The sequence below is a fragment of the Medicago truncatula genome, chromosome 3, assembly GCF_003473485.1.
Source record: "Medicago truncatula cultivar Jemalong A17 chromosome 3, MtrunA17r5.0-ANR, whole genome shotgun sequence".
NCBI lineage: Eukaryota > Viridiplantae > Streptophyta > Magnoliopsida > Fabales > Fabaceae > Medicago > Medicago truncatula.
In genome coordinates, this window is record NC_053044.1 from 40,074,829 (window position 1) to 40,102,538 (window position 27,710).

The 27,710-nt window shown below is 32.2% G+C and overlaps 3 protein-coding genes and 1 long non-coding RNA gene across 6 annotated transcripts; 1 reads left to right on the forward strand and 3 right to left on the reverse strand.

Annotated features, from left to right (window-relative positions):
* Window positions 1-1,075: 1,075 nt before the first annotated feature.
* Window positions 1,076-8,029, reverse strand: LOC11429050 (uncharacterized). Of its 3 annotated transcripts, XM_039831535.1 has the most exons (6): window positions 7,864-8,029; window positions 7,668-7,772; window positions 3,397-3,467; window positions 3,236-3,298; window positions 2,793-3,129; window positions 1,076-1,429 (listed from the first exon to the last, which is right to left on the reverse strand). In XM_039831535.1, the coding sequence occupies exons 1-5, from the start codon at window positions 7,928-7,930 to the stop codon at window positions 2,812-2,814; spliced, it is 624 nt and encodes a 207-aa protein (XP_039687469.1). In that variant the 5' UTR covers window positions 7,931-8,029; the 3' UTR covers window positions 1,076-1,429; window positions 2,793-2,811. The 3 variants fall into 3 exon arrangements, with proteins under 3 accessions (XP_039687469.1, XP_024633659.1, XP_024633660.1); XM_024777891.2 differs by lacking the exon at window positions 1,076-1,429 and having other exon boundaries at window positions 2,580-3,129; window positions 7,864-8,028; XM_024777892.2 differs by lacking the exons at window positions 1,076-1,429; window positions 7,864-8,029 and having other exon boundaries at window positions 2,580-3,129; window positions 3,397-3,480.
* On the forward strand, window positions 4,585-7,358 carry LOC112419856 (uncharacterized). The gene is made up of 3 exons (XR_003009922.2): window positions 4,585-4,761; window positions 4,966-5,137; window positions 6,945-7,358. It is a non-coding gene; the product is annotated as an uncharacterized lncRNA (long non-coding RNA).
* A 3,384-nt stretch (window positions 8,030-11,413) lies between the features above and the next one.
* Window positions 11,414-12,037, reverse strand: LOC11443031 (agamous-like MADS-box protein AGL61). The gene has a single exon (XM_003601411.1). It carries the CDS (start codon window positions 12,035-12,037, stop codon window positions 11,414-11,416), a length of 624 nt encoding a protein of 207 aa, XP_003601459.1.
* Window positions 12,038-18,021: 5,984 nt separating this feature from the next.
* LOC11429051 (serine/threonine-protein kinase WNK8-like) lies at window positions 18,022-21,658 on the reverse strand. Its single transcript, XM_003601413.4, is given in 8 exon segments — window positions 18,022-18,229; window positions 18,232-18,927; window positions 18,998-19,403; window positions 19,529-19,686; window positions 19,778-19,998; window positions 20,088-20,315; window positions 20,946-20,983; window positions 21,078-21,658. Coding segments are annotated over 8 exon segments (1,890 nt in total). The 5' UTR covers window positions 21,141-21,658; the 3' UTR covers window positions 18,022-18,149.
* Window positions 21,659-27,710: the final 6,052 nt, after the last annotated feature.

Here is a 27,710-nt window from a genome sequence, read left to right on the forward strand (position 1 = left end):
GTTTGTTGTTGGTAACTATCTATGATGGAAAATGAAAGAGGACAAGAAAATCAAAGTGCAGATCAATGAGTATCACCAACTCCTTGCAGAATTGAAGGCCGAGAACATCATACTTCCAGACGTGTTTGTCGCTGATGCCTTGGTTGAAAAGTTGCCCGACTCATGGAATGATTACAAGCAACAACTGAAACATAAGCACAAGCAAATGTTTCTTAATGATCTCATCAGACATAATCATTGAAGACACCAGCAGAAAGGAATGTGGAGCTGCTCGAGCCAAAGCTTTGGAGTCGAGAGAAAATCTATAATCCAAAACAATACACGCAAACAACAGAGATATGAAAATAAAAATGATCATGCCCTCAGAGTAACTAACCTCAATTTTAAATTGAACCTAGGTTGTTGCTATGTGTGTGGAAAGAAAGGTCATAAAGCATATCATTGCAGACATCGGAAAGTGAATCAAACCTGACTCAAATTTGCTTTTGGCTTAGGAGGTTGGCCATACACTTTTCGATATCTGCAATGATATGTTTTATGACCTTTCTTTACACACAACAACAAACTAGGTTCAATTCAAATTTGGGGTTAGTTACTCCGAGGGCATGATCAGTTTTATTTTCATATCTGTTCTTTGCGTGTATTGTTGTGGATTAGGTTTGCTCTCGAGTTCAAAGCTTTGGCTCGTGCAATGATTATGTGTCTGATGAGATCATTAAAAAACATGTGCTTGTGCTTATGTTTCAGCTGTTGCTTGTAATCATTCCATTAGTCGGGGAAGTTTTCAACCAAGGCACTAGCGACAAACACGTCTGGAAGTATGATATGATGTTCTCCGCCTTCAATTCTTCAAGGAGTTGGTGATAATTTGCACTTTGATTTCATTGTCCTCTTTCATTTGTCATCATAGTTTCCAACAACAAACATAACTTCTGTTTGGTAACATCCTCAGCAGTGCACTTGACATTCATGTTGTCCCAAATTTGTTTGGCAACCTTGTAGGAACAGTAATCATCCAAAATACATCAGATGTAGAAAGAATTGTATGGCGAAAAACCTGGTTAGCATTTGTCCATTTTTTTCAATTTGTTTGGGATCTGATTTGGCTTCATCTAGTTTGACGACATCAGTAAGGGCAGAAGCGACACTATGGACGCCTAGCAGTGTGAAGATGCATTCATGCCAACGACTGAAAGTATGTCCATCAAAAACTTCAATTCTAGAAACGTCTGGGAACTATTTTACATAGGTGACCACTGTCGGAGGAGGATCAGTATCAACAACAAGGGTAGAGTCTGAGACATTCTTGTTATTGTCATTGTTAGAATCAAGGGTAGAGTTTGAGACATTCTTGTTATTGTCATTGTTAGAATCATCTCCATCCATAATTCCTTAGATTGCGGAAGGCAGATGACTGAAGGATCACAACCTGCAAAACAATAAAATGAAACGTAAAATCTAAGGCGTGACTACCGTCACTGGACTAAGAAATTATTCACAGAATTGCGCAACTCCCCCATAATACAAGAAATTCTTCTCGGTGGTAATCGTACCGAGGCTATCAAGACACGGGAAATAATAACTCAGATGACTCAGACACTTAGTTTTCTTAGTTTTTTTTATAAGACTGACAGAAGTAATAAAACAATATTTAGAAGAATGGTATTATGTTGAGAGAAAACGTTAAGCACGTTTTTTGTTCCACTCAAATGCAAGTGGATTCTATTAATTAGGTAAGTGGAGATTGACCAAGTTGCTAAAAAGATGGCGGCAAGACTCTTAGTAATATCTCAATAGTAAGTAAACAGGTAACAAACAATTTTGGTTGTTAATCAAAATTAATTTAAATTGAAAAATGGTAGTCAAAGTGGTAACTTGCCTTGAGACAAAGTAGGAATAAAAATTCAACACTACAACCACGTTTCTTTTTCTTCTCATTAATAGCTAATCATAATAATAATAATAATAAAAAAAAATTTTAAATAATTTTGAATATACAACAGTGGATTGTGTAAATTAGGAGGGGTATTGGGTTTATGCAGGAAACAAACAACAGATTATTACTAATTGTCATCACCATAGTTTTGCCTACTGTTGGGTTGGTGATCTTTATTTGCATCTATTTAGTAGTGAGGAAGCCATATTGAGAGTAAGTCCTTATGCTTGTTGATTGGAGGCAATAATTTTTTCATGTGATTTCTTATTTTTGCATCTATTTAGTCTCTGCTTGGTCTCAAGTTGAAGAGTTGTTTTTGAAACTTTTAGAACACTTTTGCTTTGCCAACCAAACAGTCAATTTTTTCCATGTAAGACTCAATTATTATAATTAACTACCTCACCAACTAGGTGAAACTGAATCTGGCAATGAAAATAAACAATAGTCATCATCAAAATTTGACACCATCAGAATAACTACAGACAACTTCTCTAATGCAAATAAGCATGGACAAGCTGGATTTGGACCAGCTTACAAGGTAAATATAGCTTTGTTACATACATACAATTCAAAAATTTCTGTAGCCTAGATTGTTCGCATGCGCAAAGCATAATGCATGATATTATAGGGCTGGCATTTGATGAATAAGAAATTGTTGTCAAGAGATTATATAAGAATTCTGCCAAAGGAGATATCGAATTCAAGAGGCCACATAACATAACTATATTTATACTCTCATCGTAGCTTAAGTCATACAGTAAATTCGAATCCTAGATGTATAAATGTTGTGATTTTGGTCACATTCATCTAAGTATATTGATTGTCATAATGACTTCAAACAAGACAAACACCTTACTTTCATAACCTCATTGGCCTCATGACAGCTCAACTATCGCTGGACGCTTTTTCGAACGACGATTTCCCTTCTGTTTTTCATGGATATAATGTAAACCAGAAGTATGTATTTGGTCAAGGGACGAAGGCTTTTTACCGTCCTTTCCATAATCACATTCATCAACATTGCTATCAATTTCAGCATCCTCATTAGCATCATCGGCGCCACTTTCTTCTTCTGAATCTATTTCACTATCATCAGCAGCCAATGAAATCACAGGCTGACAACTGGAAACAGCTGACTCTGCAGCTGCCACAGCCTCTGGTGTATGAAGATCAGCAACACCAAGCATCAAATCCTGCCAGAAATCAAAACCAAAAATAAATAATTTGACAATCAACTATTTGCAAGTCAGTAGTATGAATATAGACACGTATACAAAAAGTGATAGAACATTGACTAACCATTTCAATAACTTCGGATTCATTTCCCGTTAGCTCTTCAAAATCATATTTCTCTGGATGGTCCTACATTTGTTTTTTGAATTGGAGGTATAAGGAAATAGGGAAAAAAATATCTGCAAAGTGGTAAAAATTATATCTTCAATTAGAAATCAAGCTTTAACCTTTGCATCATGCTCCAACCGCTTATTTGCTTCTGACATCACTCCTAGGAAGTCTTTAACCTTCCCTAAAACTGCATATATGGTCTAAAAAATTTGTAGTTTATATTGTTAACCTTCTTTAAAGAATCTGCTATATTCAAACAACGACAACTTCATTTCTAGCCACTACCATATAACCAGATATTGATATTCAACACTGGAATCTTCGGGCAAAAGGTAATATACTAACGTTATATCATTCTTATCAATTACATTTGTATTGTTTCTCTAAGAACCATAATTTTAAAAGTTTAAAACCACATACATATATAGCTGTAAAAGAACGAAAACAGTGCATGTGCGATGGTAGATAATAGATTATCAATCAATATGATACAAAACCTTACAAAAATCATCATACACAAGTCAATGATTCATGTTTATAATAGATTACCAATCAATATGATACAAAATCTGAACTTTAACTTTACAGTTTAAACTATGTGACTTATAAGAATAGTCTCCTCTAACAAACAACCAATTGGGACAGCATGCAAGACAAAGGGTGTATAAAGCACCACAGCATTATGTTAATCAAATCAGGAATAGGTTGGAGACCACATAACCCATTTTGGGGACTCCATGACAGGGCAGAAAGGTTTCAGATTGAGATCCGAATTCAAAGCTGCAGATGTAAACTTAAATGAAAAATTGACAGTAAAGCACTTTGATCTAATATTGGTCTCTTTCACTAGCAGGGAACACAATTTAATAATAATTTGTATGGATTCAAGTATGATTATACATGTATGGGGCAGCACTCCAGATTGCAGAGAAAAGGAGTTTTGTTCAAACCCACTATACAATAGTGTTATATTGACAACATATTTTACCAAGGGTCTGTATGGCAAGCACAATAAGCTAACTTACAGATGATAGCTTCTAAGCTAATATGACTAAAGAAACCGTTTGGTGGCCATCATTTTCTAACAAGCTTATAGCTTTTCTTGTTAAGCTAATTCAAGTAGCTTATATACATGGGCGGAGGCAGCATGAAACATGGTGTGGCATATGCCACACCAGTTTCTAATCTTTTTTTTTTTTTTTTTTTTTAATATGCATAATTCATAAGGGAAAGGCCTGGCACGGGGAAGATAGAAATTGAAAATTGAAAAACATAAACAAACACTTTTCTTTTCCTATTCTCCTCTTCTCCTCCTCTTCTCCTCTTCTCATTCATTCTACTCTCCTCTTCTCCTCTTCTCAAAAATCACAATTCACAATCAATGAATCAAATATCTTCTTACAACAAACAAACAAACCTCTCCTTCCACTCTCATCAGTCAGCAACATAATTTTCTCTCTTCACTCTAAGTCTAAGCCAAGGTAAGTGAAATAGTCAATTGATTCTCTACTTTCTCATTCATTCTACAATTGCTTTTTTAGGGTTTTAGAATTGTGAATTGGGGATTTGGGGTTTTTTTTAGGGTTTGAATTGGGGTTTTAAAATTCTGCAATGGTGTTTATGATAAAAATTGCTTGTTTATGATAATTGATTAATTATTGTACAATGGTGTTTATAAATTATAGGATGAAGAAATTCTTCCCTGTGTTGTCTAGAGACAAAGCTAGTTCTTCGACTACGGATATTGCTCCCAACTCGACCAATGAGGGTGTTAAAGTTGTTGATTATAAATTGTTGGAAACAGATCCAGGAATTAGGCCTCCAATTTCAAGCTATCATCCTGACATCCAAGATGAGGTACGTAAAGCTTACTTGAAAATTCGTCGTCATCAACCTCCTAGCAACTTTGTTTATCCTTGGTCTGATTTTCGTGGAACAAGACGTCGATTTAACAAGAATTGGTTTAATTTGTATGATTGGCTTGAATATAGTGAATCTAAGAACCTAGCATTTTGTTTGCCATGTTTTTTGTTTAAAAATGTGTCTAATTATGGTGGGGATCACTTTGTGGGAGATGGTTTTGGTGATTGGAAGAATCCCCGAAAATTGGCTAATCATGCTACTTCTAATAATTCTCATGTTGATTGTGTGCATATGGGTTATGCTCTCATGAACCCAAACCAAAGTATTAAGGCTGCATTTGTTAATCAAACTAAGCAAATGAATGTTGAATATTGTGTCCGTGTTAAGACATCCCTTTTAGCTACTAAGTATCTTTTGAGGTGTGGATTGGCATTTAGAGGAAGTGACGAGGCTGATGACTCTTTATACAAGGGGCCATTTCTTGAGTTGTTGGACACTTTAAAGGAAAACAACTCAGATGTAGCTACTATATTAGATTCTGCGCCAGGAAATAGCTTAATGACTTGCCCTAAGATTCAAAAGGATCTTGCTTCTGCTTGTGCATGTGAAATAACTCGAGAAATTGTTTGTGATATTGCGGATGATGTGTTTTGTGTTTTGATCGATGAATCTGGTGATGTTTCTGGTAGAGAACAAATGGCTGTTGTTCTTCGTTATGTTGATGGTGATGGTTTGGTAAAAGAGAGATTTCTTGGTATTACAAGTGTTAAAGAAACAAGTGCTAAGTCACTTAAAGATGCACTTGAGACGATGTTGTCTATAAATGGATTGAGTTTCTCTAGCATCAGGGGACAAGGTTATGACGGAGCTAGCAATATGCGAGGTAGATTTGGTGGTTTGAAAACTTTAATTCAAAATGAGAATCCATCTGCGCATTATGTGCACTGTTTCGCACATCAACTTCAATTGGCACTTGTTGCTTGTGCTAAGACTCACAAACCTGTTAGTGGTTTTTTCGGTAAGGTCAACATGCTTGTTAATTTCATACGAGCTTCTAACAAGAGACAAGAAATGCTCCGGGACAAACAACTAGCTCAATTTGCTAAATTGATTGAGGAGGGCGAGATAGAGACCGGTAGTGGACTGAATCAAGATTCATCAATTGCTCGAGCAGGGGACACTCGTTGGGGATCCCACTTTAGGACTCTCACTAGTTTGATGACTTTGTATGGTGCCATTGTTGAGGTAATTGTAGAAGTGGGGAATGATCCCTCGTTTGATAAATTTGGTGAAACTGTGCTTTTGCTTGATGTGCTTCAATCATTTGATTTTATCTTCATGTTATATATGATGGTTGAGATTTTGGGAATTACAAATGATTTGAGCCTAGCACTACAAAGACGTGATCAAGATCTTTTAAATGCTATATCACTTGTCAATGATACCAAAAAACAATTACAAGAAATGAGGAATGAGGGGTGGGAAGAACTTATATCTAGGGTTGTGACAATTTGCACTAAACATGAGATTGATGTACCTGATATGGATGCACCATATATGGAAGGAAAGAAACCTAGGCGAGTCCCTCCTGTTTCTAGTGTTTCTAATTTGCATCATTATAAGAATGATTGTTTGTTTAGTGTTTTAGATTTGCAATTGCAAGAGCTTAATGCTAGGTTTGATGAAGAGAATACCGAACTTTTACAATGTGTTTCATGTTTGAGTCCTGCAAAGTCATTTTCTGCTTTTGATGTGAACAAATTATTGAGGATGGCTGAGCTTTATCCAAATGATTTTGTAGATGTGTCGGAAGTGGAGTTGCGCAGACAACTTCATAATTATGTTAGAAATGTTAAATCTGATCCAAAATTTGCAAAGTTGAAAGGGCTTTCGGATCTTTGTGCAATACTTGTGGAAACAAATAAGTGCAAGACATTTGCTTTGGTTTTTAAGCTTTTGAAGTTGGCTTTGCTCTTGCCGGTTGCAACTGCAAGTGTTGAACGTGTTTTTTCAGCTATGAAGATTGTGAAGAGTCATTTACGTAACAAAATGGGTGATCAATGGTTAAATGATCGGCTTGTAACTTTTATTGAAAGAGATGTTCTTTTCACAATTAGCACTGATGTTATTCTAGCTCATTTTCAACAAATGGATGGCAGACGATTTTCATTGTAATTTAACAAATGTATGGTTAAATGTTTATATATTATTTTTAGTATAATTTTATTATAGTTTCTTTAAAAATTTTGCCACACTAATATGCAATGTCTAGATCCGCCCCTGAATGTCTAGATCCGCCCCTGCTTATATATTATCATTTTTTTCTCTTAACACTTTACTCATGTCATATCATCTTAATTGAAAAAAACTAAATATTAATCAAACACATATTTTTTATGTCATTTCGTATTGATAAGCTAGTTCAGCTAATTTTACCGAACACTACAAATTCAATTGGCTAGCTTATCAGCTAATTTTACCAAACTAAAATATTAAGAAAAAAGGAATGAATTAGAAAGAGTACGTTGGCTAGGAGGAAGTGGAGCAGTGAGGGAGGTTCCATCAAAGGGGGATCTCTTAGTTTGAGAGTTTAATTCTTTGTTGTTATCACAAACAAGAAGAGTGGTTTCTGCAAAGATAAAAGAAACAACTTCATCAAATCATTAATTAGAAGAAAGAGAAGAAAATGCATTGGAGAAAGAAAGAAGAAGAAAAAAGACCTAAGGAAGAAAAGGGGGTATCCTTGTGCTCCAATCGAAGAAGCTCTTTGCTCCTGTCTCCTGTCATATCTTGTTTTTCAGCTTCTACTTCTCTCTCGTACGTACGTGATTATTGTGTTATGTTATTTTGAACTTGCAATCGCGTAGGTTTAGCCGCTTAGCATATGTTACTTTCAAGGCTAATTGCAGTTTTCACTTATCACAATCTTGCGCCCTTATAAAAAATAATAATAAATCAGTCCTCTAAGTTTGTTACATTTTTCACTTTTGGCCCCATATCAATTTTGACTGGGTCAATATATACGTGGCACCCATATCACTTTATTTATTAGGTTTAATTGCAATTTTGGTCACATAAGTATCACAATCTTGCGATTTTGCCCCCTAAGACAATAGAAAGTCACATGTGACTCCTCGCTTTAAGTGATGTGGGTGTCATGTATGCATTGACTTGGTCAAAATTGGTCTGGGGCCAAAAGTGCAACAGGGGGTAAACTTAAGAGACTCATTTGTTATTGTTTTTATAGGGGGTCAAAATCACAAGATTATGATACTTAGGGGATCAAAACTGTAATTAAGTCTACTTTGAACTATCGAGGTTCACTAGGGTGGTAAGAGTAAGACCATCTCCGATGGAAGGGTCTTAAACATTTAAGACCTAGTATCTCTGTTCGGAAGAAATTTTTAAAAGGTGTTATAAGATCTGGGATCTTACTTAAGACCTCAATTTTAAGTGAGGTCTATACTTTTTTGATATTAAAAAATTGAAATGTAATGATATAAAGTTGTTGATTAGTTGGTTCTATTTAAGAAATTTGCATGAGATGTTGGGTTGGGGGGATTGAATACTTATTAGATATACTATTAAAAAATTATAAATCAGTGATGTGTACACGTGAGACCCATTTAAGTACCTAAAAATAGATGTCTCCATTATGAATGTTATAAGGGGTCTCTTGCGATTTTTTATCCTATTGAATCCTAGCCATTGAAAGAATGTGTTTTAATATTAAAAAAATGGAGAGAATGTATTTAATGGTTGAGATTTAACGACTACATAGAGAGATTTTCATTAGAAAGGATCCTCTCTCTATAGTAAGCTTCAAGCTTCAACGAAGATGTTTACACAATATTTGGATGAATTCTTTAAAATGATCTTATAATATAAGCAAATTTTTAAAAATAATGTTGTAAAAATAAAAACATATTTTAACTATGTAATTTGATATTCTTCTTATTTTTGATCCGTTGATATATACAAAGTCCATAAAAATGAACTAAATCTTGAATTTTTTTATGATTTTTTGAGACATGTTTAGAATATCAAAATAAGACTTTTTACGAGAAATTAAAAAATTTCAATAAGAGAATGATTAATAATTTTTCAGGTATATGGCGACACTTTGGTGAGTGTGGGAGTGATAGGTAGTCCGAAATACTTAAAAAAAAAAAAATTGACTTTTCAAATTCGTTGAGGCAAAATTGGGTTCATGAAAATGTGGAGGAAAGGGTAAAGATAATAGGGTATGAGGTAAAATTCTCATTTGTTTGAGACAAGGGAAATGTTGTCCAACAAAAGAGAAAATGTATGATTAAATTCAGGAGGATTGTGAAGTTATAAAATCTTTAATCTTAACGCATGATTGTATGAAACTCAGTTTTCACTTGTTGGACATTATTAGAAGATTTTGACTTTTCTAAAATCTATAATGATTGTGGGATGTTTAATTATTCTTTATGACAACATGCAATTAGTATTGAAATCCTTATGTTAATTTTTCTTTTGTCAAGAAATCCTTATGTTAATTGGACTCAACAGTTAATAGTTTCATAAGATTCTTTTCTTTTTTTCACAAAAGTTTCATAGGATTTTTGTATACGAGAAAAATCAGACTATTTTAAATAATGATACTACTAGTTAGTTAGTCGGAAGAGCCTACAATTTTGAGGTGGTTGACTTACAACTTTTGAAACAACGAGAAATGTTCCATAATTTTACACTACAAGTAATTAAAGAAGACTTTTAAACAAGGCGGATGCTAGGGTGGATGAGTGAAGTAGGTCATCCACGGTGGATGAGTGATGTGAACTGTTGGATGAGTGATGTTATGATGCACCATCAGTAGGTTATACATTTCTTTTCTCTCTCTTTCCACCATCTCTGTCATCTTTCCATGCTTTACCCGTTCCTTTCTTCCTTCTACACCATAACCAAATCCTCTTTACATTCCCTCTCTTCCCATCACAGATAAATACTTGATCATATTATCCATGACTATTGATTGATCTAGAATAACTTGATCCGGACAAGATACTCATCATTGTTGAATCACTGAACTTAATTGAAGAAAACACAGAAGTCAATAGGTTTTAGTTGGGATTCTACAACAAGGATTCATGGTAGGAATTCCAATATATTTTTTAATGGACAATTTGGGGGTATGAAAAATCAAAACTTTTTATATTTCTATAATGATAGTAACATAAGATCTTAGAAAGGGAAGATTCAAATTCCAAAGTTGGTAACTAAAATAAATTGGGAGAAAGGGAGCAGAAACATAGACAGATGATGGATAGAGAGATGTATATTCTACTGATAGTGTATCGTAACATCACTTATCCGACGGTTCACATTACTCGCCCACCGTGGATGACCTACTTCACTCATCCACCCTAGCATCCCCCTTTAAACAAAAGTTAGTCTTAATAATTGGGTGTATTATTGTGTGTGTTTTTAATCACTCTACGCAACTTAAAGATAGGTTTTAGGTTGGCTATCTTGATGGTTTTGATTTAGAAATACTGAGGATTAAGGTTGAAAAATTATGACTTGATGCTATGATTTTTAGTCTTCAAAATTAAATATTTATTAATTTGTTGTAACATTGTAAACTGTAATTCATCACGGAAAGAAATTGAACTATAGTTGCAGAGATCATTGACCGAACTGTATGAACAAAGACTATACCTCATCTTCTTTTATATTTTTATATTGGTTTCTCTTATTACAAGCTCAGGTGGAGGAGTGAAACCCAGATTAGAGGGTCTAGTTTATGAACTTCTAATAAATGAATACATTAAACAATTTCCAACAATTTGATGGGTAATTATCTTTCACTAAAAAAAAACTGCACTTAAGGAAATATGTTGGCGATAATTTTTATAAATATTTGTCAATGACTTGATAATTGTTTTGGTTTGTTTGTGTCTCTCATAGCAGAATGAAAATATGTTTCACTATTTGTTGATTAATTACCTTATAATGTCTTAATTAGAAAAATATCATTCAACTACTAGTCCATCAAAACAAAATCATGCAACTACATGTGCTATATTGTTGACATATACACATCCAAAAATAAGGACTCAAACCAATCAATGATAATGTGAAAAATTTATTGACAATGAGTCCTTGATGTGGGAACAAATTATTTCCAACAAAATTTCAAACAAATAAATTGGAAGTGAACAAATAACTAGTGATGTACTAGTGCATGATTCACTCATTTGGATCCAAAGCCAAACCATAAGAAATCAATGTTCAAAGATGTCAAATTCGAAAACCTAGATAATAGCTATTAGGAAGTGGGGAAGCAATATTAATCCCTACACCTAAAAATCCATTAGCTCCAATATTTGATGAAGAAACATTGGATTGTTCCATCATGCATTTGCTAGCAATTTTTCCAAGATTCTTCCTGAGGTCCTCAATAGAAACCTTTAATTGGAGCAATTCATTCAAGCCAAGTTCATCAACAGGGCTTTCCCACCAAAATTGCATTTGCCTAGCTTTTCTCACATGATCTATCTCTTCCCCTTGCTTCTTCTCAATCTCAAGATGGCTAAGAAGTTGAGTTAGTTGCACATTGAGATCGCGAACATTAGCATTTCTATGAGCCTCAACAAGCTGGTGAGAACTAGACTCTTGTGGAGGGTTTCGACTAAGATAACGATCAATGATAGACTCGACTTCTGGATGGCCAAATGAGAATGCCTTATTGGCCGGAGAGAAAACCACAATTGCAATTTCCACCCCACAAAGAGTGCAAAGCTCACTAGCCTTCTTAAAAAGTCCAGAACGGCGCTTAGAAAATGTAACTTGTAAATGACTTTTTTTAGGTATTTTTTCAATAGGAATTTTTTGACGACCCAAACTAAACTTTTTCTTTAACATGGTGTAAAGAAATGGAATGGCAAAAGAAACAAGGAGGAGAAGGAAGTGATTCTGCTTTTGTCGTTCCAGGAGTGGAAATTTACATGAGTATATATATTGCTAAATCTTTGATTTACATCTAACCCAATTAATCTTCCTTTTTATATGTTTTATTACTTTTTATTATTAGTCTAAAACTAGGAAGTTATATAATCTTTGATCTTAATACCTATTCAGATATGAAACGGAATTAGTTGGCACAATAAAATATTTTTTAGTACAATAAATGATTTTTACTCCTACCATATTGCAACACATTGAATTCCTCTTGAAAGAAAAAAGAAACACATTGAGTTCTTCATATATTGAATTAGGTAAATAAGTCGTATGTTAAGAAGGATGGAGTACAACTTTAGAGTGGTATGAATAACTTTTGACACACTTGAGCTAGATTATCATAAGGTTTTTTTTAGAGGTTACGGGCACACTTAAACGGACTTTAAACATGAAGTGTATTTGCAGCTTTGCACAACCTTTTACTTTTGTATTAATAAGATATCATTTGTGGGATATCATTTGTGCGCAACTATAAGGACTAATCATTCAAGTCAAATAGAACTTCAATGGACAATGAAGCTCCCCTCAAGAGATTTAGCACTACTCCATTTTATGGATTATGTACGAGCATTCATTAGTTTTTTCTTTTATTAAGTAGTCTAGTTGTTAGAAATTTACAATTTTAAGGTAAATAAGTGGAAATTCCGAAGTTCAAATATCAATCCCTACATATATAATGCAGTGTTTCTATCAATTAAACTAACCTCATATCGATAAATAAAAAAAAATCGGTCCTCGTGACTCAATTGGTATGAACAATACATAATATATGTATATGCAAGGTCCGGAGTTCAAACCCCGGCCACCACCCAAAAAGATAAAAAGATTCGAAGTTCGAACCCGAACCCATGCATTCATTGCTTTTTAATTATGCAGGTTTTGTCAAAAATATTCAATATAATAAATTCTTTCTTATGAGATAAGATATTTTCATAGAAGTTAATTTTCAATCAAATTAATTTTTGAAAAGTGACGTGCTCATACCCATTCTTTTTAAAATGTTTGATTCGTTTACGAAAATATTATTATTTTTCCTTTGAAGGTTGTAATAATTGGTCAACAAAATATTTTCCATTGATTTATATGAATATTTTTTTTGTTGGGAAACAAGAGAAAAATTATGTGTATTCAAGTGCTTCATTCCAATTATGCTATACGCATTATTAAGAGGATTTTTGTAATCGAGTATTAAAGGTTTACAGTTGTTTCCATTCCAAAAAAAAAATTGTTGTTTTTTTTACAAAAATAAATGATATTCATTCATTCAAATTGATAGAGTACATCGGTACAATATAAATCCAAATTCACTAAAAACAAAAAGGATGAATTGTTAACAAAATCACAACATCCATGTTAATAGCATAAAACGGTAAATTACATATGCCTACAAATAAGGAATTTGTTGGGCATTTCAGGAGTTGATCCGTTTACACTACATGATCATTTTTTTCAGTTTACTAACTCTATTGGAATGTCACGAAAACGACGTTCTTTTATGTAGCTTTTGTGGATAGTTTGGAATGAACGCAGCAACAGAGTTTTTAATAACACTCAAACTACCATGAAAGATTTACTAGAAAAGGTGAAATATCAATCTCTTTGGTGGCTTAAAGCTCACAATGCCAATTTTGTTTATGGCAATCATAACTGGTGGTCGGACCTGTTACTTTGTTTGGGTATCGACTGACCTCTCCTTTGTAATTATACAGTGACTGTTTGTTCTTATGGGGTGGCCTCTTGAGTACACCTTGTGCTGAAGAGAATTCATCGCCAGTATTAATATATTTCATTTTTTATTCTTCAAAAAAAACATATGCCTACAAATATGACTAATATGACTATATTCATGTCTCCAGAATACTCATGTCTCCGGATCTGCAACGTTGACGATGCCAAAGCCATTGTCATTGATCGGATCTGCACTTGCTTAAAGCTAATCTTTCAACCTGAATCAAATAAACACCGCACTAAGACGGGAAATCAAAAAGACACTGCACAAAGACGGGAAATCAAAACAACAGAGTCGTTCAGAGACGACGAAATCACAAAAACAAACAAAAGAAAACAGAAAATATGTGAAATCACTTATTTAGTTAGGATAGAAGGAAAAACAATTCGGATGGGTGATTTTTGGGTCATGATTGACCCTGAATCACCCCTCTGAAAAGAAGAATAAAAGGGTGACAGTTAGGGTTTGAGAAGGAATGAAGAGAGGGGTTTGAGTGTGTTCTTAGAAACTCAAGAACAAAAAAAAAATGTTGTTTATGTTTTTTTTTTCTTTTGGACGGTCAGCAACCCAACAGCATTATTTTACATAATTTTTTAAGAATTTAAACATGAGAGTATATACGCAAATATCAAATCATATGTCATCATTTAGCAAAACAAATAATCACATGTCATCATGTAAATGAAATTGAAATATTTTTTTTTTATCAAGTAGTTTTGTGGCTAGAGCTCACACAATTTAACTGTAAAGAAGTGGAGTGTTCGGAGTTCGAACCCCAACTCCTGCATATAATATGCAATATCCCTACCAACTGAGCTAAGCTCATTGGATAATCAAATTGAAATATAATTAGACGTGTGTTTTTTCATTGTGCATAGTAATCAATCTCAATTTTTAAAAGTTCTGGTTGTATTGAATATTTTTTTGTCATTGAATATGTTATACAACTGGACTATAATATATTTTTTAACAAACTAAAATGATATATATTACCACCAATGAATCATTCCGCACAAGGTGTGCAATAATATTAAAAATATGATTGAAATAAAATACGATGAAAAACTAAACCAAATTGATACAATCTTAGATCACTTAAATGATATGTTAAGGGAGCTCTTACGACTCAACAACCAAAGATTGAGTTTGAATTATCTCAAATTATGAGAGTATTAAATCTCTTGATGATAATTTTACATTCATGTGATTCTATTAAGATCGATATAATTAATCTATATAGTTGCGTGTAGAGAGTTTTACCACTCAATACACGCAAATATACTGATGATATGCAACCGTTCATAAAATTAAAATTAAAATAAAACAAAGTGATACAAAATGTACAAGCTATTAATGGTCAGCAAACTCTTTTTTACGATCGTTTATGCAAAATTCCAAATAGTTTTTTACAACAAAAGTCCATATAGTTTTTTCCAGGGAAAGTCCAAAAATAGTTTATACGTTAATAGAAATGTTATTTAATAGTACATTCATTTTTGGGTTATTTTTTAACTTGGAATCACCTTGTTTATCTTTTCCCCCTCTTTTATTCTAAACAAGTGGTTTCTACATACATTAATAAAAAAAAATAGTGATTTTTTTCCGTCTCAACGTACTATTGTTTTATTTTCCGTTGTGGTGCGGTGTTCGTTTGATTTTTTGTCTTGTTGTGGTGGTCATTTGATTCAAATTAACAAATCAACTTCGGTTAATTATCGATTCAACTAATGATTCGGTCATCAATATTACATAACCGAAGGCATAGGTATTCCGATCACTTTAAATTTGTCACATTATGTGTAGGTATTTTTCTTTTTATTTGGATATTGTGAGTTGATCGCAAATTCATCATTTTCATTTGTAGTGATATAGAATTTGTGTTTGTGTCTGATATACTCCAAAATTTTTTTATTACTATAGTACTCATCAATATGAATGAATGATTATATTTTTTTAGTTAAAAAAATAGTACAATCATATTTTTCTATAATAAAGTGCATTCGTTTTTATTTAGGTTAAATGTGTTTCTAACTTCTAACTTTGTTATCAAATTTAGTCTCTACAAGACTTTTCATTGATGTTTAATCTCTGATTTAGTGATTTTCGTGAAATTGTTTCTAAAACGACTAAATTTGAGTGAAATGTGGATGAAAACATAGCTCATTATCTATTTTCAATGGCGGTTCTCAACCAAACTACTTCTATTGCATATTTCAAACCTCTGTTGGAAGATATTTTTAATCTCCTAAATCCCTATGATAGTTTACATCACTATTTTCCAAAGGTATAAAAATCATAGAAATTTAAAATGTAAGCTTAATATATCATTTGGTCCTTTAACTTATTTTCTATTTACAATTTGGTTTCCTAACTATGAAGTGTTTCAATTTGGTCCCTTAAATCTTATGTCGTTTACTGTTTTGGTCCTCTTCGTTAGTATTTCCGTTAGTATTTTGCAAAATTTGTTACCTCTTTTCCACATGTCATTTAAGATTATTGATGAACGGTTGAATTTAAAAAGCACAGATAGCATACCGTGGACTCACAACATATGATAACTTTTATTGTCATCTTCTTCCCTCTTCATTGTCATGTAACCTTCATCAACCTTCATAAAAAAAAAAAAAAATCTAATTTTTTCTTAAAATCCAATTTTTTTCTTTCAAAAATTTATTATTGCAACTTCATCAAAAACAATATAATCACCCACACCTAATTTATTTTACTTTTCTTCATCTTCATCTTCATACAACCTTCATCATCTTCAACTAATTCTTTTCTTTCAAAAATTTATCATTTCAACTTCAACAAAAATCACATAATCAAACTTTAAATCTACAATTAACACCACAACCATCATCCAAAATTGGATCACCAAAAGCCATTAACTCCAAAAAGAAACTTTCATTCACCAAAATTAAAATTAAAGACATGCCTGGTACTGTTGTTGTTGGATATCAACACAATTTGTTTGCGTGTTTCGATTTAAATATTTAATTATGAAAAACCAGCAGTAACAAGTAAAAACAAACCAAAGCATCAACAATTAAAAATGATATGATTATGAAAACAAAAAACAAATTTATTTTTGGGCTGGTCTGCGGCGGTGAGTTCCTTTGAGTGCTTGAAATCAACGCTCCCAGTTAGAGATGATGGAGAAGCACAAGTTCATGGTAATAGCATGGTTGCTAATCAAACTCACGTGGCTATCTCATTTATTGGATTTTAGTGTACAGTAACATTTGAATAAGCACAAGCATTTATCGCATAATAGAGTATTTTTGGGATCGAGATCATGGTTAGGATTGGGAATGGTTGAGGCATTTCTTTGTTTGCGTGTTCTGGATTTTCTGTTTTGGCTTCCACTAGTGATTTTGATGAAGTTGCAATGATGGATGAGCTTTTGAAAGGAAAAAAATTGGATTTTTAATAAAAAAAATAGATTTTTTTATGAAGGTTGATGAAGGTTACATGACAATGAAGAAGGAAGAAGATGACAATAGAAGTTATTATGTTGTGAGTCCACGGTATGCTATGTGTGCTTTTTAAATCCAACCGTTCATCATCAATCTTAAATGACATGTAGAAAAGAGTTAAGTTTAATGTTTTTTTTAAATCAAACCATTCTTAACCAATCTTTCTTTTGGAGAAGTCGTAGTTTAGATAAAAACTTTGACCAATTCATTATTTTGATAATCAAGTAGGAACAAATTAGGTGATCTAACAATATAGACAGGGCAAGTGAAAAGCATGCCATTAAAAATAGGCAACATATTTGTACCAAAAAAAGAAAGAAAAAAAATAGGCAACATAAATTTATTACCACATGTATAATTGAATGGTAAAAAAAATCATTAGTCGAAGCTCTTTTAAATGAGGGATCAAAATTGTGCAATTAGAAAAAGAGGACCACAATTGCTATTTCCTCAAAAGTAATCATCAAATTTGGAGATTAAAAATAGAGGAACTAGTATGAAACAAAAGAGGGCATGGAAAATAAGACGGAGCACAATCGAAACATTCTGCTCCTTATACATAAAGTGAGAACATGCTTTGCCAGGTCATCTGCAACAGTTTTTTTGTGCAAAAGTGATTCCAGGATTGGGTAACAATGAATGAAGTCATCCAAATAAAAATGCATTTGATCAAATATTCACACTTAAGTATGTCAAAATAAAAATTCTTCATCATCATCAATATAACTCATCAAGATAATTCTAAAGCAATGTATTAACCATACAGAAATCAATTCAAATGAACCAATGACAAAAAGATCAACCAAAAAAATCAACAAATTAAATCAACCAAAACTATCAGAAAATCACCCTCGTGCGTTACATAACTGATATATTCTTCTTTGAAGTCCATCTCTTTTTGACATTTTCTATGGCTTCCTCCCTCATCTTCATAAGCTCGCGAAAACTTTGCTGATACTGGATTTCAATTGCTTCAATCTCCAACTGTAGCTCATCTAAATGATCTTGGTCAAGTGCAGTAAGAGAACATTTGCTCAACCTGTCAAGATTTTCGGATGGACTGCAACATGAGACTACTGAGTTCTCTGATTGATTACTGTTTCCATCTTCTTGACCACAAATTCTGACATCTGGATTGGTGTTTAAGCCGTTCGATCCCTTGCAACATTCATGAAGAATAAAACAATTTTGCTCTACACCTTTAGCATCAGTGGCAATTACAGTCCCATACTCAGCTGAAATATCTGACGAAACAGATTCTTGTTTATCCTGATCTTCCCCATCAAGTTGTGAGTGACCTAAATCCTCATACATTGACTTCATATCAAAATTATTTGACCCCAAGGTCCAATGGCAGTTTAACTGTTCATTCTGAGGTTCCAAAGGCCTGTACAAATTATCTGTTCCAGATGAGTTCTCGCACAAGGGTTTCCAGTCAGGCACAAGCTTAAAAATCATGTTGTGTATTAGCTCAGCAATGACAGCTACATCCTCATCCTTGAGTTCCAGATGTTCCACCATCTCCTCCGCAATTGAAATTGTTGTGTCGGAATCGATATAGAATGGAAAATGAATATTCCTAGCTCCACCTACAGAAACATAAATTAATAAAAAATTTAGCACAAAGTAAAATTTTATAAAAACCTGAATCATACTCACCATTAGCATCAGCAATTCGCAGTGTCAGTGAAATTGTCCTATCAGCATTCTTCTCCCCTCTCAATCTAAATTCATTGTTTTCCGTCTTCCTCAGGATATCATGATTTGATGAAACTTGAGAAGTTTCTTTATCTCTTTCCACAGTGGAGGCAGGTGATGTATGCTTGACGTTTGAATCTATCTCCATCGGATGGGGCTCACAAGTTGGTGGATTCAATGATTTGCTGGGGGGATTTGGCAGCAGCAGGTTATCATGATAGATCTCCTTCGTATTTCCAGTGGCAAGGAATGGATCTTTCAGCAGTTCAGATGCAGGCAATCTCATAGACGCTGGAACTAAACACTTCTCTATAAATTGCTTCACTTCAGGATCATTCACTCTAGCAAGAGAAGCCGGTTTTATACCCTGAATGAAGCAAAAAGCTGATGAGCAAAATCTAAGAACATAAAATCAGCACAAAGTATTTTTATAGAGGGGGAAAACAGAAACAACATGAAAAATTCAATGAGCTCCAAAGCCTGCAAACTTACAGAGGTAACTTTCTTATATATCTGCGCCGGATTTTTGCATTCACTATACGGGTACTCGCAGGTGATCATTTCCAAGATACACATGCCAAAGGAATATACGTCAACAAGTTCATTGTATTCTTCCTCATAAAGCTCTGGGGCCATGAATTCTGGAGTACCTGTACCCACCAAAAGTTGAAAAAAAAAACACTTAATTAACTTGAAAAGTTTAATCAAGTGGAAAGCTCTGGAAAGGCTAAAGCATCATACCAATGACACTCCGGGCAGTAGGTTGCTGCATGACAATTGCCAATCCTAGATCTCCAATCTTAACTTGCCCATTGTTCCCGTTAACGAAAATATTATCACATTTTAGATCCCTGTGAATAACAGGTGGGTTGTGACTGTGCAGAAAACACAACCCACGAAGAATCTGCCTCGCCCAGTTCTTGATAGCCTTCATATCCACATTCTTATGTTTCTTACGATACCTACAATACAAAGCAAAAACAACATAAATTATCGATCACTCAAAACAAAAGTAGAAATCACAGAGCAAACTCAATTCAGCAAAACATACTGCCTCAAACTCCCAGATGTGAACAATTCAGTTATCATGTTGATATTGCTGCTCTTTTCGTCCACCCAAGAGCTATACATCTTAATGATATTTTCGTGCTTCAGTGACTTGAGCAAGTGAACCTCAGAATACAACTTTTCCAAATTCTGTGGTGATTGCATAACATCCTCTATACTAATTTGATTCCAGGCAACTTCTATTCCATCTACTTCATCAAAAGCTTTATATCTGCAATAATGTAATGAATACACCAAGTAAATAAAAAAATCCAAAAAAAAAATAAAAAAATCAATTTAGTCCCTAAACTATCATTCCATCCTCAATTTAGGACCTGTTTGAATTGGCTTATTTGAGCTTATAACTGGCATTAGTTTCGTGAGACAGTTTAGAGGGAACTTATGAAACCAGCTTATGACGATTTTCAAAAGCTTTTTTCTGCTTATTTTCATAAGTTCTCCAATATAGCTCATAAAAACAACTTATAGCATGTACAAAAACAATTTAACTTTACTTTATCCTTTACTATAGAAATAGCTTAAGCGAGTTTATACATAATTGCTTATCATGATAAGCACTTGTGCTATTGTCTGAAAATAAGTTGTTAATCCAAACACTTCCTTGGTCACTGAACTATATAAATATAATACTGAATCTCTACATTATATCAAATTCGTCAAATTTGTCCCCTTCATTAAGATGTCAAATACTAAATTGACAGATTTTCATATACTTTATAAACTAAATTGACAGATTTCTTATATTTGGGAACTGATTATTATATTTGCATAGTTCAGGTACTAAACTGATGATGGTTATTCAAATAAAATTATAATAATGTTGATAAAGAGAGAAACATACACAGTCTTGAAAGCTCCTTTCCCTAACATTTCATCATACTGTAGAAAAAAACGAAAATCGATCATAATTCATAAACATAGATTCAATTATATAAACAAAAATTCAAAATCAATGAAGAAATCAAAAGCATACCCGTGCATAACGCAAAGTTGGATCTTTCTCTACAACACCAACATCATCAATTTCAGAATCCATAAGAACGCGAAAGACAAGAAAATCCCCCTCACAAAAATCAAAGAGAGGAATCGAACGATTATTGAGGTTAACACTATAGAGTGAGAATACGAAGAGCGAGGTGGTTTTCAGAAAAAGCTTCGGAAGCAGCTGAATAAGGATCGAATGCCGAACGAAATCGGAGACGGAATCGACATCCGACGGAAGACATATTGGAGGATTGCATGGTGAAATTAGGGTTTTGAAAAGAACGACGCGATTGAATTGGATTGATTAAGGAGAATTGAATCGAACGTAATTCCATATCTCACTTATCTGCATCTTCTTCAACGAATTTGAAACAACGATGACACAAACCCTAACCCTAATTGAAAACGAAAGCGATAGAGAAAGGTTCAAAATAGTTCTCTCTCGACTCTCGCGGTGTTAGTTTGAAAAGAAGTGAATTATTATTATTAAGAGGTGTTTGATCTTTTTTATATTGGGGTTAGGGGGTTGTTACGCTGATTAATAGCCTGGTAGTTTCGTTTTATCTTGTATGCTATGAGAATGAATGAATCAATCAATAATATATATAAAATAAGATTTTTTTTATGTCACGTGTCATTTTCATGTTTATTCACAAATTTTTTATCTTATCTGTTAAATATTTTACTTGACTTTTTTTATTGAATTTCTAATATCTTTGTATGTAACAGAAATATCTCAACAAAATTACATACGATACCCTTCAATTATAAATCACAAATCCATCCATCAATCAATCAATATCAATAGTATATATATAAAGTAAGGTTTTTTGTGTCACGTGTCACTTCCACGTTTATTCGCAATATTTTTATTATTTTTCTATTTTTTAAAACCAATATTTGATTTGACATAAATATATCAACAAACTTTTGATCTTATCTATTAAATATTTTACTTAACTTTTTTATTGAATTCCTAATATTTTATCTAACAGAAATATTTCAACAAACTAGATTTTCGACCCGTGCGACGCACGGGTTCTATTGAAGGTAAAATAGACTATTAATTTTTATTACATATACCTTTTTTTTTCTTGAAGGTGAATAAGTGAAGAAATTAAGGTTTAAATCTGATCTGAACATAAATAATGTAATGTATATACCAACTAAGTTAATAAGTCAGTAAAAAAAATCTTATTAACAATTTTTTTAGGCAAGAAAAAAATGATCACTCTCGGGAAAAACGATTTGTTTGTAAAACTATCACTCCAATTTTTTTATTTTGTATGAAGTTTTCAAAAGAATCATTCATCGTGAGACATGACAAAGGGAGTAACGAAGAGATGTGAGTTTATTAGTTCATGTTTATCTTCTTTTTTATATACCAAAACCATATAAATCATTCCATCCAGGATGGGGGTATAACTTGAAGGGAAAATGTCAAAAAAGAATCCAAAACACAGTGAATAAATGCAAACACTAAACTCAAAATAACCGAGATCACATACAATTTAGAGATTGATTCAAGCAAAGGTTACAAAGCATGCACAGTCAATAAGAATACTGAAGTTACGTTACCAATGAAATAAGTCAATCACCTGCTACATTTTTCTTTGCCAATAAATTACCTTACAATTGAACTACAATTTATTCTCTCAAAAAAAAAAAAATGAACTACAATTTATAAATTAGAAATAAGAAAGCTTCAAAATTCTACATTATGGTCTTGGTGTATCTTTATCTTTGTGCAATCAGAATGGTCCATCAAGAGAATGAATCAATAAATATGTTCCAGATTCATGTCAGTTGCTAATGGTGTAGTAATACCGTGTGCTTACACAACCCTCAGTGGCGGAGCCCTTCATGGGCTGGGGTGGGCCACGACCCATCCGGAAAAATTAAAAAATCAACGATTATAGGTCTATTTTGTGAGATTTTATACAATTTTGTATCGATTTTATGTTTTGGTTGATCCAAATTCCTGCAAAGTGGTGTAGCGGCCCACCCGAAAATTTAAATAATTCAATTATAGGTCTATTTTGCGAGATATTATACAATTTTATGTCGGTTTTAGATTTCGGTTGATCCAAATTCCTGCAAATTGGTGTAGTGGTCCACCAGAAAAATTTAAATAATTCGGTCTAATTTGCGAGACTTTAAATAATTTTTCAATGGTTAATTTTAGTGGTCCACCCTAACATTTTTTTCAAGCTCCGCCACTGACAACCCTTGTCTATAATGATTTGATAATATGACATATTTTATTATATTTGTGTGTATTCATTAAGATATTCATCCTATTCCAATCCCTTATAAATTTTATTTGCGGATATCATACATATAATTTTTTTATCTTCTTGAATATGTCTAACTCGGGCAACGCCGGATAAATACACTAGTCTTTTTATAAAATTAAGGCTTTTTCACTCTTCCAAATTTATTCGCAATTTTTTAAAAAAAATTAAATTAAATTAAAAAAAGTTAATTAAGTTTCTTTAAAATAAAATAAAACAATTTCACTGTGATAAAAATAAGAGTTCAAAATGCACGTGTTCTCTAAAAAAAAAAAAAAATTGCACATACAACTATATTGATTGGTTGTGCGAGCAAAATTATTTTAGACCGTCGACACATCACTATTAAACTCTAAAAATGATATGGGTTCTCCTTCCTTGTAAAACATAAAAATATAATATTGGTCAAAATTTTACTTGATTGTGGTATTTATATTCTATAACATTTTATTTTTTAAAGATTATAATCTATAACAATATCTAGCCTTTATAACATAAGTGCTAATGTATTCGTTTGTTATTACATTTTTTGGGGAAAAAATTAATTATAAGAGGATTGCATTTGTTTGTTATATTTTTTTTTAATTATAAACAAAAAAATCTTCAAACGAAAATTTGTTTTTAGTAGCTTATCTTTTTTTTAAAGAGTTATTGGTAGCTTATCAAATATAGATTTTTTTATCCAAGAGCATTAAGATGAGATGACACGAGTCTTTTCTAGATTAATTAAAGTTCTGGTTCGAATCTCACAAGATTCAAGGGATTAATTTCCGCAACTATGCAGGTAGAGGATATTTGGTTTACAATATATATATATATATATATATATATATATATATATATTAAGATGCAAGAAAATAAGATTGAGAAATTTTTGGATAAAGATGTCTTAAAAAAACCTAACATTCTAATGTTATCCCTGTGTTTTCTTGTTTTTTTGTGTCATTCACGGTAATTTTTAATAGATTTTTTTTTTAACAATAAAAATGGAATTATATTAATCACCAAAAGCAACTCTTTTAGTATAAGGTGTGCCAGAAGAACTACTCTACAAACATAGAGTCATACAAACAACCAAAACAAACCATTACGTGATGCTCAAACATTATAAGGGACTTGAACACCACACATCAGAAGCAAACCTAAAAACAACTTTATTGGTTTTCAACCAGGCTAAAGACATATATTTAACTTTGTTTAACAACCTGGGAATAGAAGTTACAACATTATTAAAAAGCTTGTTATTACATTCGTTTCATAAAACTCAAACGCACAAGAGCCAAATAAGCTGAAGAAAATTGTGGCTAAAATTCTTGTGTAGGAACGAACCTAACTATCATTGTTACAAACAACAAATTAAAACATGACACGTATTTTTTTTTTCTTTTAACCATGATTGGTGGTGGTGAATACTAAGTGCAAATAATGGTTGAGAAAGAGGAGAAGCAGTTATTTTTCATTTCTTAAATTATTTCCTAATTATTTTAAAATAAAACAATGACGTGTCATGTTTTAATTTGTTGTTTGTAAAAATGATATGTTAGGTTCGTTCCTACACAAGAATTTCTCATAGTTGTATTCAAACATTCTAAAAATCAATTATTTAAAAAAATTATTTTTATTATGGTAAATAAATATAAAATATTTTATATTTTTATAAAATCTCTAAATCATTTATTTTTTAAAAAGATAACATTTCATTAAAGGATTCAACTACAATTTAGGAACTTTTCCCGACATCTTTGGAGAGCCTTGGTGTCTATGCTTGAAGCTCACTACAAGCTTTTATTCATTCCCTCCTTGTTGAAGTTGACTCTTCGACTGTTGTTATTCCGATATTGCATGATGCATTGTTGCTCTCCAACTTATCTTGGATAATATTCTTCATTCTATCAAACTTGGGTCATCATGACTATTTTGATTGGACTATTGTAGATTCTTCCCCATACATCTGAGTCGTAAGAATGTGTATGGATGGTGGAATATTTTGAGGGATTTCAAATATCTTTAGATGAATTATATTATTTGAATGATTAGTTACATTGAATAATTTTTAAAATGATGGAAATTTATGAAGGATTTTGTTCAAGTTAAATTTAGAGAATTATAAATGACACCTAAAAGTTAAGAATTTCAAATTTCTTCATTATTATGTTTTTTTTCAAATTTTTCAATTTAACCCCAATAAATTTCCAAAAAATTGCAAATTGACCCCTCAAATTTTTTGAATTTGCAAATTAACCCCTGATTTCAATTTTCAAATTTGGTCCAAAAAAATAAAAAATTATGAAAGTTGCTCAAAAATGATGACAATGAAATTTTGTATCACTCCATCCAAAAAAAAAAATAGTGAGAAATGAAAGTAATTAAATTGAATAATTTAATTTGTCTAGAATTATAATTTCTTTAAAATTTCTCAATTATCGCATCCAACACACTTTAAGTTTGAGTTAGATGTTGATAGGATGCAAGATCCTTAGACTTGTTTCTTAGTTCTTCTGTTATTTTTATCTTTTATCAAAAAAAAAAATTAATCTATTTTCTAACTACTAAATTTAATACCCACGAAAAACTCATTCCTACTCATTCTTTAAATTTTGGCACATCACCGTATATGAGGGTAAATTTGTCTTTTTAAAACGATATTACCTCTATTCTCTCTATCACATCTCTTTTTAATTTGAATTTTTAAAAAATTGATACATTATTCTTTCAATTTTTTTAAAACAAATTTTGTTATCTATAATAATTGATTTGTGAAGAGTTGAAGTATTGTGAAGTTTTTTTTGGGGAGTAACATTGTGAAGTTAAAATTCATTATTGGATTCATATATCATATCAAAATTAGCAAAATTTTGAAGTCATAGTTGAAGTCTAAATGTCTTTTAAGAAGTTGAAGTTTAAATGTTGATTAAAGAAGTTCAAGGTGAATTAGACATAACTTCTAATTAATGCGAAGTTGAGATAATTTTTAGTGTGCTTTACAATTATTAAAAAAAAAAATGTGAACAACATTTATACTATTGATAATTGTATGATACCGGAAAGAGATAGAGTGTGTGCAAAAAATAGAAATTTGTTGGAGAAAGAAAATGTATAGCTTGTTTGTCATGAGAAAAATACAAGGCATTAAATTTATCTTCTATAATAAGATATAAAGGGAATATGTGATTTTTTTTGGGATGAACTTTTTATTATTTCAGTTATACATTTAAAAAAACTTTTTTTTTGAATGATATATTGTTTGTGTTATTAAAAAAGATAAGAATTTTTATTATATTTGTTATATTATTGGTAAAAGATAAACATAGTTTGATAGTATTTAAAAGTCATCAACATTTATTCAAATAATGTTAATCAACATCAAAATTTCACAAAAAAAAAACCGCTTTTATTTTACATTTGTTAATGCAATAAAAAACGGATAGAAAAGCATGGAATGTCCGTATGAATGCTAGTTCAAGATAACGAAGATGAATACATGAAGGAGGTTCAATTTTTATGGGTTTATTAGTAAATTAACTATTTCGAAACAAAATAATTGATCATTCAAAATAAATTGTTAATATGCCTAAAAAAATTGTTAATAATCTATGTGGCTAGTCACCTCATCATTTTTAATAGAAAATAAAAAAAGGACTAACTTGTATGTGTTTTAAAAGATAAATGATTTAAATGTTAAAAAAAAGAAGATAGAGAATCAAAGTTTTGCAAATAAATAAGACATTTGATCCTTAGACTTTGTTTGCGAGTTTGGATGGGAAGGGATGAGAGGGTTTGAAAAAAAAAATGAAGGGGTAAGTGGAAAAAATAGAGGTCATTGGAATGAGAGGCTTTGGGGGTTGTTTTTCTTCAAAATATAAAATTCTCGTCATTTGGGGAAACTACGAAATTGTATTAGAGGAGGGTTTTATGGTGTTTGGGAAAATTTATATGAATTCTTCAAATTTAATATATGTTGTTATAATATTCTTAAAATTAAAAAATATTAATCATATGCATCAATTTATCACTCTCTAAATAAATACTTTTTCAAAAAATGTGAAAGATTTCTCAATTTTCCCCTATATTTATCTCCTCCCAGAGCCATTCCTTATCGTTCTCTCTAGAATCCCTAACAAAGCTAGAGCTGTCAAAACAGGTCGGGCCGTATGGGCCAGCCCGTTTAGCCCGATTAAATATAGGGCCTGGGCCTTAAATATTGAGCCCGAATTTTAATAGGGCTTTTTAGCCTGGCCCTAAAAAACCTGCTGCCCGTTAGGGCTAGCCCGAACGGGCCGAGGGTAGCCCGCTAGCCTGCATAACAAAAAAAATCCTATAAATTAGAT